The following is a 12,124-nucleotide window of genomic DNA, read 5'->3' as shown; positions in this document are numbered from 1 at the left end:
CTTCTGATAGTCTAGTCCTAAGCCATGAGCTGAAATTCAGCTCGATGCCCCTGTGCATCTCTAACATAAACACTAGGGAACAAGAGAGGGCATGGCGTGTCAGGTATAGTAGCAGATCCTGTCCTCTGCAGTGACAAAACGGTCCAGCAAGAAGATGAAAGTGGGAATGAAAATTAATCAGCAGAGAGGCTTTTTTCATTTGTTTGTTTCAAACACTCTTTTGTGAGCCTTCTTACAAGTAGATCTAAAATAAGAATAAATCAAATTTAGTTTTTGTGTGAGAATAAAGAACAACAGATGATTTTCTTTCTAATTCCTCATAGGTAAAACACATTGAAAAGTAACTGTACATTTTTAATAAAAAGTAGAAAAAGAGGAAAGACTGAGAGAAAGAATACCTGTAGAAAGATGACTCAGCCACCCCACTTCCTGAACAAAGCAGATTTCAGTTCGAGAATGTCCTGGTTTGGCTAAAAACCAGTGGCGGTTTTTTCGGTGGTGCACGCCTGTAGTCCCAGCTACTCGGGAGGCTGAGCCCACCGGATCGCTTGAGCCCAGGAGTTCTGGGCTGCAGTATGCTAAGCTGAGCGGGCGTCCGTGCTAAGAGCCGGCCCAGCCTTAAACGGTGACAGAGTTTCTGCTCCAAACTGGGCATACCAGGTCAGGTCACCCACATACCCAAAAAGTGCTCTAGCCAGAAAGCCTGTGCTTCCTCTTTGGGTAAATACCTTTTCCAGCTAACTATGCAGCAGAAATCTTGGCTACCTTGAAGTCCGTTGCAATCCTTTTACAGCAACTGAATAACAATGGTGATACAGTGTTATTAGACACACAGAAACTACCATTATATTAGGCTCATGAATAGGAGATACTGGGTATTTAGTAATTTTGAAAACTGTACCTTCAATTTAGGTGCTAAGTATAACAAAATCTTCTTAGCATCATTATTTTTCATCTCTTCTGCTAACTCCTGACTTTTTTGTCCTTTAGCTACTAAAAACTAGTCTGCTTATTTTTGGTATTGTGATGTCCAGAATTCAAAACAGAATTTTTCTGGTCTCAAAAAGTCACAGAAAAAGGAGGCATATCTTCTCAAACTAAGGTTAAATATCCTCATGTCTTAGGAGACATATAAAAAGATCTTTCTTCCCATAATTCACTGTCCACTCCTCTTTTTTTTTTTTTTTTTTTTTGAGAGGTAGAACAGCTATCTTTTGCAGGTATTCTGAATTGCTCTTATTCTCCTGTTCAACTTATTTCTCTGCCTCTTTCAAAACTCTTCCAAATTTCACATTACCTGCAAATATCATTAATGTTGCAGATTTCCTTTTTATTTGTAAAAAATGCAGGATAGAAGTACATGTCTTTGAAGAGGAACACATAAAATAATAGCTTTCAGTGACAAAATTTAATCTATTTGCAATATATTACCGGCTAAAATTATTTGTGGTACTGCATAGGAATACTGGATATACATAAATTTTTGATAGGAACACTACAATCGAGTAGATCACACAGGCCCATTTCTTACCTGGCAAGATCTGATTCAGTGGGTTTAAGCCAAGGATAAACGTAATCTAGCAAATCTTTGCCGATATCCACTGAAATTCTGGGGTCATACATTAACCATCTGTTGAAATGATTTCATGACATAAGAATATCCAAAGCTTCTAAGAAGCAATACATTAAATTTATTAGGAGATATATTCAAAGAACTTAAGGTCAGAAACTTTGTAAATATTGAAAGCACATTTATTTAGTTAATCCAATGTCATTTATTGTAGCTGGGTCTTCTTTCAAAGCCTATGATTCTCAGATGCCAAACTAAGCAGCACAAACCTTATTTATTTAAAAGTGGACTTTGAAGGGCCTCTGTCTTGTGTCACAAACTGGCAAGGCAAAACTAAAAGCATAAAACAAAACTAGTTTCAAATGTCTGTATGAAATTTTATGTATGATCCTAAAATATTATTTTAGATTTCCAATTCATGAAGTTTATTATTCATGTATAATTTGTGTTGACATCTGACTTCATAATGCAAGCTGAAGACATAAGGAATCAAAGTCAATTTTGTCTCAATTAGAGACAAAGAATATTTTAATTCTGTTTCCACAGGACTATCATAGTTGCAGAAGTATATTTGCACAATGCTGATTTTTTTCCTCCTGTTGTTAACTGTGTAAACATAATATAGTAACTATGCTCATTTTGCAATTGAATAGTCCAAAAATGTAAACTAGAATCTGTTCACAAAGCTGTACTGATATTCATGGATCGTGGGTATATTTGACCTTTCTAGATATTTGTGATATCCTATCATCTCCCTCTACATAATTAGCACTGAAGCAATTCTAGATACAATATCATATGATGGCAATTAAATAAGATCAAGCATTCAAAAAGTAATAGTGCACATGGGTATCATGATGGCCCTTACAACATATTCAGTGCTATCTAATAAGCAGTATAGAGAAAATAGAGCAAGATTCTGGGAAAAAATAGCTTGTTCTGACTCTGATACTGCTGCTCATGTCCTCTGCTTGTGGTCCTTTCTTTTTTTAAGTATCGGATTATCAATGCTTCAGGTTAAAAAAAAAAAGTTACTTTTAATTATTTTCACAGCTATTTCAATTATGATCAAACAGGATAGAAGTGAGTTTAATTGCTTTAGTGCTTCAAGTTTTAGAAGATCAGCTCTGCAAGCATCTAAATGCACATCCTTCCCTGCTTTCTCCTTGCTCCCTGTGAAGAGGGAGTTATCTGCCAGCCTCACCCAGCAATAAATTAAGGTACCGTCCCCGCCACTGTCACAACAGTTCTGAAGATTGCTTCCTTGCCATGCTGCTCCAGAAACAGAGTAAACAGGTGCATATATAACCTTCAATTAAGTGTATTACAGAGCACCACCTGTGTGTACCTTAGGGATGATGTTCAGCAATCAGACAGCATGATTCCTGACAGGAATGTCAGACAGGACTGATTATAGTCTTAGAGGGGCAAGGTTGTCCAAGAAGTGAGTTTACCCATCCTTAGGACTTTTTCCTCCTTTCCACATTGGGCAGAAAGTTAAGAATCTACACATTTTCTCCAACTAATCACCTGAAACCTCCTTTGAGACATTCAGAATATTTCATATTTGGTCTATCCAAAACATTATCATAAAGATGACAAGGTGAAACCAATCATTCTTTTGCAAAAAAAAAAAAAAAAAGTAAAATAAATCAAGGAGCTGATTTCAGTAATCTAATAAGTGAAACAGGATATTTTGATAAATCATGAAAAGGCATATATATTTTTCAAGTTGGAAAAGGTTGTCCTTGAAGAATTTCGCACAGTTTTGATGAACCGATGTTTCACAATGGAAGAATAAGAAGTTCAAATAAATTTTTCAAGTATCTCTGGTACTAGGATCTTATCCCACATTTCCCTGCACAAATGTACAATTTAGGTAACTTTTTACTTTTGATTCTTGTGCTCTATTTAAAACCAAATTTTGGTTGCCAAAACTTCTCCTATCACTTCTAAAGCAAAAGCTACACTAATTCCTAAATTGGGCACTGATGGAAAAAACTCTTTATCTAAAGTATAATTGATAGCACAGTGTGGCAAGGGTCTCCATTTAATTTTGATTATGCGCCCCCAACTTCACGCTGTTTCTAAATAAAATGGCAATTCTCCAGAGAAGTGTCATAGTTTAATTGTCACTTTTCTCCTGAACTGTGATAAATATAGAGTAATATAATTAATGCAGCAGCAAGAAAAGTGCTGCTCCTCGAGCAGAAGAATTCGTAAGTTCCCTCTTGTTGTCCTAGTAACTTTGCAGAGTTGACACAGATTCTTCTCTTTGAAGGAGGAGTAGGTATATGTCAGTTCTGGAACAGTGGTGTTATCTGTCACCAAATTATCTTGAGCACTGAATAGAATAAAATACTGGTTTCGCAATTTGACTTAAAAAAACGAAGTCCTGCATGTTAAAATTGCTAAAACAGATAATCAAGCAGATGAACTTAGGCCGAGTTCGAAGTTTGCTGAATTAAACAATGAAACGGGCTTGTCCACTTCAATACATTTTAGCTGAAAGAACAGATTACTAGAGGTATCCTGGCAGCCAAATCCCTTCATAATGCCCTCAATTTACAAGAGAATTAAGTGTCAACATACTTCAAAAACCTTGGTCCTGCATCACTAGTGAGAATACAAGCATCACCATAATTGCTCCTCCACTCGCATGACAGCTGCAGCTCAAATCGGTCGTCTCTGGGGACTGCCCATTCCACCTCAGTTCCAGGCTGCCTCTCACCTACCTCTGACAATGCCTCAGAAGAGCTCAGATTTGAATTTCTCCCTGCTGTCTCTTTAGTTCTCAGTCATAAGCTGTTGATTTTCACTGCCTCTTTCTGGTTAAAGTCGATTCAGTTTTGTCTTCTGCCAATACAAAGACTGAGGTTACTGCTCTTACCAGATGCTCAATCTATCCTTGAATCAAGGAAACATGCTCTGAATTTCAATTATATGCAGGTTGATTTGACTTCAAAGGGGCATGAAAATAAGGACAAATCCAATAATTATATCATCCTCCTGCTCCATGTTTTGTCATCTTGCTTTTACCAGTGATTTTCTGTAAACTATATTTAATGTTCTTTGTTTACACAAGACAAAGGATTTCATTTAGAAGAGGAGATGCTTTGGTTAAGCTGGTATTAAGCAATATGTTAATTATTAACTAACAGTACTTTGTGGTTCTTTTTTTTCTTCCATTGAAAACAGTATTAAAATAAAAAAGGTCTCATATGATAAAAACAATTTCTCCAGATTAGCTTTTTCAATGATAAAATATTCTGACGACATGTTCAAAATTTTTCTTACACATCAATGACATGCTACAGCTACCTGAGGATATGTCTGCCTCTGCTGTGTGTCTTTAACAAACTCAGATTGCTAATTGGTGCACCTACCTTCAACAAAGGCAAGTAGGACAGTCAGCATGACTACAAGCCAATTAATCTAACATGGGCAAATTCTCAATTAAGTCCTGTATCAGTTTATTAATTAAAAAATAAGTGCTGGAATATAATTACAGCCAGTGATGATGATTTTACAGAAAGTAGATCTTATTGACTAAACCTTATTTAATTATTTGATGAGGTCACAATTTTCTTTAAAAAAAGATAACTGTGAGGATATATTTAGACTTGTATAAGGCATTTGACTTATCCATAAGCATATGATAATCTGATCCAAAAATTAACATTATACATTATTAATAAAGTGAATTAGAAAATGGCCCACGAATCTCTAGAAATAGTCACAAAAGGGAAAACACTGTGGAACTCAAGTAATTTTAATATGATTCCTCAGGGTTGGCACTGGACTTTGAATATGTAACATTTTCATAAATGATTTTGAAATAAGGCTAATGCAATCTTAAAACAATTACAGTTGACAAAAACAGGTGGAATGATAAAGAGCAAAGATGGAACAGTTATACAGAATGATCTGAAGTAATCCAGCATATGAAACAATTAAGCCCACAAAATATTTTAATAAAATCACATTCACGTCATACATCTAGAAAGAAAAGTGCAAATCATACCTACAGAATGGAGGGTGTATTGCCAAGCAGTGACTTAAAACAAATCTAGAGTTAAAATAGACCAAAAAAAAAAAAAGATAAATGAAATTATTTTATCATTAGTCTTTGAGTGCTATGAAGACACAAGAAACGCTAATATGTTCCTTCAGTGTACGAACCTGGGAAAAGTAAGATTTGACATCAGTGCGTTTATTGATAGCACTGAAACGGAAGTGCTGCTTCCAATTCTGGTGTTCACATTTGGAAAAATATGGCACGAAACTGAAGAGACACAAATATGAAAGAAGTAAAAGCTTATATTGCCTACCTTCTCAAGAAGAGACTTACAAAGATGGAGTCAGAGCAGGATTTGTAATCAAGCAGAAGCAAACCAAGAAGCAGTGGCAGACAGGTCAAGTTGAACAAACGCAAACTGGAAACAAGACTAAGTTTCAACTGCAAGAGTGATTAGGCACTGAGACATTCAAATCAAGACAGAGTACATCTTTGCAAGAAAGTCACAGACCTTTTACAGCCCTTAGTTCTACCAATCTATTATAGCTTAACGAACAAGCAATCAAAGGTAATAGGGATCCAGCTTGAAGCTCATTGCCATCTGAAGACTTTTCCCATTGAGCTAAGGACCAAAAAAGAAGAACTGTGACATTTACGAAGTTTTTAAACCTTTAAAGTAACACTTTAAATTGAAACAGAAGATTCACTTTCTTCAGCTCAGCCCATTCTTTTCTCTGGTTTGGGGCATTTATTCACAAATAGTGGTAAGCCAAGAGAAGAGTCAGACCACAACATAAACAACACACAGCCTCTACTCTGTGTATGCCAGAAACAGGCATATTAGGCAGGATCCTCTATTAACATAAATCATTGTAGGCACATTGTTTTAGCTGAGTCTCACAGGAAAAGATACAATTCCCAAAATCAGGTGTTTGTTAGACACGACTGTTGCACAACCAAGAAGCAACATGAACGTATTCCTCAAATAGTTGCAAGATGATGCAAAAAGATTTTCTGATGCTGTTCAAGTGGCTTGGAAAAGGCTTTCCAGGGAAGTAAGTGTGAAAGAAGCTATAAAAAGTTTTTAAATGTGCATAGGAACTATTAATTGAACCAAATAATCCAATTCAGTTAATTACTTCTGGCTTCCATAAGGCCCATTTAAGATTACATTAGAAACACCCCAAATCTGATGTTTAACTTGCATGTTAAAAAGCGCAGGAGTAAAATCTCTCTTAGCATCCCATTTTAGGCTATTCAATTGTTACAGTAATCAGTTAATTCTACGGAAGAATCCAAGAAGGATCACTGTAAACAGCCAGTAAGGGTGAAAATCCAGTCTCTCCTTTCAAAAGATGTTTCCCAGACCTACCTAATGTGAGGAGAAATCAGCCAAAGCTCACATATGTTGGCACAAGTATATAGCTCCAACAGCATTAGGCTATTAGAAATGAGTCACTGACAAATCCAAAGAGCAATACGTAGGCTTGGAGGAATAAAAGAACCACAAAAAATTAATCATGGTATTAAATCAGCTCAGTTGAGGATCCACACAAGCAGGCTAGTGCAAAATTTTGATGAGAAAGCCATCCATTACGAACACAGGGCGGTGGTACCCAATCTTGCTTCCCTGACTGTCATGAGTTTTGATAAATGACAGACAGCAGCCTCATAGTCACTGCACCAGCACCTTCAGGTGAATCCCAGCCACCCCCACAGATTTTAACAAAACCAGCCTTTCTGAGTGGTCTCTAACCTTCTGCTCCCCTCTGTCGGTTGCTCTCTCCTTCCCAAACGGCAGCAGTACACACAGAAGTCTGGGAGCAAGCTTGCCTATGCACAATGAGGAAAAAAAGGTCTCGAGAATTTCAGTTTTCTCCCCATTGTCTATCACTAGGCTCTCGTTCACCGACACTTTTCCTAAACTTCCTTTGGTAGCTTGCAGATTTTTGGAACCCATTCTTACCATCTTTAATGTTCCCTGCTAGTTCTAGCTGCAGCTGGGCTATGTAATTTATAATTTTGTCCCTAAGTACCCAAGAAATGCTTTTACATTCTTCCTTTGTTGCTTTTCTTTATCGTTGTCCATCTTTTCCTAGATACCCTTGGAGAAGCGTTTCTTCATCCCACCGATCCAGCCTTCAACAAAAATTAAACACATCAGTACATAAAGGATGCTGAAACAACGTGGTGGTGAGGATGAATATCATATGAATATGCAGACAGACATGAATACACAGACAAAAAAAAGAAGCTTGCCTTTGCTGTTTTTTAAAATAGACCCTTCAAGTCACCTTTACACATCACTAAGAGGTTAGCTTCAGGAGCACAGATTTTTGCACAAAATTCAAATTAGGAAAAAGTATGATTGCCAGACTCGTTGAGAGCTGTGTCCATCTGCTTCAGTATCCTCCATCTCACAAGGGGTAACAGGAGATTTTTCAAAATACAGACAAGCCCATTAAGGGCAACTACAGGACAACATGCTCTTTGAGAAACCAGCTTCCTCCATTCAGATATATAAAGGTTGTCTTATGTCCTGAAGCATGTAGCTTTTTGTCCTTTTTTTTTCCTAAAGTCTTTTTTAATTTTAATCTCCTCTAATATGTCAGGAGATTTCCTCATTATCTATTACCCTTTTTTGATCCTATTAAGCTTCTTGCAACAATGATATCAAGACAGTAGGGTTCAGAGGTTAATTGTGCCTTGTATTTAAAAAGTACTTCCTTTTTTCCATTTTAACTGTACTCATTTTTAAGTAATACTAAAATAGAAACAGAAAAAAAATATCTATAGCTCAGTTTAAAATAAAAATGAAAGAAGAGAGAGTTAAATTATGACATTCAAATAATTCTTTCCTCTAAGCCTTGGGGAAAACTTGATGGCATTGAGAAGTTAATGTAAATTGCCACTGTTAAGGTTAGATTAGAAAGAAAATTTAAAAAATAGCTCTTTTAATCAGCTCCTCAGCTGGTGTGAATCAGCTTAGTTCTTTGGGAGTTATTGAGTCTGAAGTGATTTATAACACCTGAAGGTCATGGCCTTTGATTTTTAAATCTCTAATAATTTTTATGGATCTCCTGCAGCCTTCTTTTAATGTATGTACATCTTTCTTAAGTCATCGTGTACAGAAACAGACCTTCTGCTTCACCTGCGGTCTCACCTCCTGCTTCCTACGCATCATCTTCCCGTTCATAAATCCCAGAATTAGATTTATCCCTCTTTTGCAGAAAACACCACTGATTCTTACTCAGTTTGTGATCCATTATAATATCATCACCCACTCAGCAACTCCCCATGTTGTATTAACAATGCTCCCTCCCTGACTACAAACACACATTTCTCCCCATGTATTTAGCACTTGAACTTACTGGATTTCATCTCACTGATTTCAAATCACTTATGCAATTAATCAAGATAATTTTGAATTATAATTGTGTTTCTCCCTTTCATTCTTCCTCCAGGAACTGCCTCCTGCCAGCCAGGGATTGTCCTATCTAGCTAAAAACTCAGTTCTGCATCAAAATAATTTCATTCAAGGAACGTAACAAGTAGCACAACATTGGCATACTGCTGGCTATACAGTCACCTTGGGACTCACTATACCAAAGCTCAAAATCAAAGATTTTAAGATTTAGTTTCCTCTTTCATAATATACATACCACTGCATTATGTATTATAAACCTACCTACATAATATGTTTTAATACTGAACATGTATTAATGTATCATGTATTAATCCTGCTTCTGACCTGAAGTATCCACACAGTGATTCTAACCATCTCATGAAAAAGCGCACATTTAGCTGAAGTCATTTACCCATTTTTGCTCGTCCCTACCTTTAATTATTCATTTGTCTTACTAATAGAGTTGTCAAAATTCACAATAAATTCACAATAAAAACCCTTACTTTCTCCATTTCAAGAACTCATTTACTACCATCCACTCCAAAATGTGGACAGTATCTTCCATGTGGCATAGTCTGAAAATGTATAAGCATAACCTTTATTCCATCATCTGCATTGTATAAAAAAATTACAGATTAGGATTCTAAAACTAGTACCTTATGCATAAAGACTCTTAATGCATCCTTCACGCTTAATGTGTCTCTAGAGGTTGTATTCCGACCAGCTAGGAACAAACCACGTTATTCTCATCTACATGGTCTTAATTCATTAGTCTAAGCATAAGTATCTTGTGCCATTTGAGATATCCTAGCACAGGTGATACATTCACACAAGTTATGATAGAGAACTTAATGGAGGCCCAATATTCCCCCTGTCCAAAAACTGGAGACCTGGTGAGACACCAGGAGATGAGATGAAACAATAGTATCTCAAATGGCACTTCATGTTTAGGCAACTGAATTGCCGTCTATATATTTCTCTCTCTTATTATAAATATGCCATGTAATGTGTCAGTGCTTGCTTATGTATAAGCCTGGATTCAAGTGAAGGATGCTTCCATATGGAGGAAGACTATACTGCAGCTATACTCTGCTTCTCCAAAAGGAGCAGTTTTATCCCTCCCATCTACATTTGCTTTTGACAGTTAATGAGTCAAAGGAGAATTGTTCAAAGCTGCTTGACTTAGGCTAAAAAATAAAGTCTTAAAAAGAACTGAGCACACACAGATCTCATCTCTGCCTGCACACCTTCCACTTGTTAGGGAAAAATGCTGAAATGGTTGACATATTCAGTAACAAAAAGTGCAGTCTATTTTCAGTGTCAGCCAGCCAGCAACCAGAACTACTCCTGCAGATATATACAGTGCCATGTAGGCAGCAATTATTTCTTTCAGAAAGATCCAAGGAATACAAGTGCAATCCTGCTTTTTCATCTTCTTTAAAAACCTTTGGTTGTGCTCACCTACTGGGATCAATCTTACCTCCCTTTCTCTTCAACACCCACTTGGAGGAGGAAACACAACCTATGGGCCTCTCTGCCAAGAACATACAGCTGATTCCCTGCTTTAGTCTCCACAGATGCAGACGTTACGATCTGTAAAATGTCACAGTGCTTGGCAGAAATTAGCTCCTGTGCAAAGAGCAGCAAACTTATCCTGACCCTACAGAAGGTCTAACAATGATCCACAGCAGAAAGTACTTCAAAGAACTAGCTGGGACATAACCTGTTTCTTTCATCAGAAACATCAGTCTCCTGTTCATCAAGATGGTGTGAAGCTGCCAGATTATGTTCCACCACTGATTAAACATTGACAATCATCATTTCTGGAGGAAACACACATAAAAAGCCATTTCCCATTAAGTGTACACATTTAAAAATAGTATTTCCAGCCAAAGCTGATTGCCTGTTGACAAAAATCACAAAATGCATCTGGATTTTACAAAATTAAGCCCATAATCTCTTGAAGTGTGGAGGTGGACTGCCATGATAGATGAGTAATGGCAGCAAAGGTGTTCAAAGGAACCTGAACTTGCATCAAGGCTTGATCCTGTATCTCAAAGAAGTTAACAGAAAATAGCTCATTGCCTTTGCAGGGCCTTAATAAAGGGTCCTCTTCTGGACCCAGAGGAGAAAAGAGGTGATTTTCCTTTTGTCCATAACACCAGAATCTGGTTGTAAATAAATGAGGCACGGGAGCAGTGGGGCTTCCCGTTCAGCTGCAGAGGTACCTCTGTCCTGCAGTCAAAGTGATGACCAAGGGGCAGATTCCAACCATGATGCACTGAAGTATGGCTCCATGGACCCGTCTCCATGACAGTGATGTGATAGATAAGCGTTGGGAATTTTCTTTCGTGACCATCAAGTGTCATTTATACTGGCTTAAAGTATTTCTTCTTATTATTAAAGTTAGAATCTCTCTACCCAGAAGTCACTCTTTTGCTAAATTGCTGTCCATGGAAGTTCCTTCTCCAGTTGCCCAGGAAAGGGACTGCTACTGCTTGGTTAGCTGTTCTTATGGTAGCCAACATCAACATGACCCATTTTCTTTCACTCTCATCATCACATTAATGCTTCCAAACCTTTTTATGACGCTTTCCAAAGCCTTAGCAGCAATACAATATAACATAGTGTCATCAAAGAAAGAAACAAGCCATAGTAGTACAAACTAAAGGAACTGCCTACATAAATCCAAAGAACAAATATTTTGTGAGGAAAGCATCAGTGTTTAAACAGAGGGAGTGTTTCAGTGACTGAGACGCCACGCAAATCAGCTTTGCAAGCTCTGTGTCAGATGCAAATTGATGTTAAATATCTGCTGGCAAAAAAGCAAGAAAGATGACAAGCTCTTTTAACACAGTAAGTTGAGCTACCAGTAATTACATGTCTGAGACACACTTTAACAAAGTAACTTTGGCTGTGCTCAGTCAGCATCTTGCGGATCATCCTTTCTTGCTGAACATCCATAAGCAAACCGGCACATATATTATTTTTACTGACACACTTGGAGTTTAGTAGTTAGCTACTCATTTAGTTTCATACTACTTGTTTGAGGGTATGAAGTTCATAAATATCTTTGAATACCTTTTCCTATTGCAATGGTCATTTTACCTCCGAAAGTTGACTCGGGGCG

General features: G+C 37.2%; 1 protein-coding gene across 1 annotated transcript; it reads right to left on the bottom strand.

The window, feature by feature from the left end:
• Nucleotides 1–445: 445 nt before the first annotated feature.
• On the bottom strand, nucleotides 446–655 carry LOC104168385 (protein GVQW1-like). Its single transcript, XM_009708956.1, has one exon. The coding sequence runs from the start codon at nucleotides 653–655 to the stop codon at nucleotides 446–448; it is 210 nt and encodes a 69-aa protein (XP_009707258.1).
• Nucleotides 656–12,124: the final 11,469 nt, after the last annotated feature.

Source organism: Cariama cristata, unplaced genomic scaffold (genome assembly GCF_000690535.1).
Source record: "Cariama cristata isolate BGI_N322 unplaced genomic scaffold, ASM69053v1 scaffold13631, whole genome shotgun sequence".
Taxonomy (NCBI): domain Eukaryota; kingdom Metazoa; phylum Chordata; class Aves; order Cariamiformes; family Cariamidae; genus Cariama; species Cariama cristata.
The sequence above is the reverse complement of the archived record's forward strand: the minus strand, read 5'-3'. Positions and strand labels throughout refer to the sequence as shown.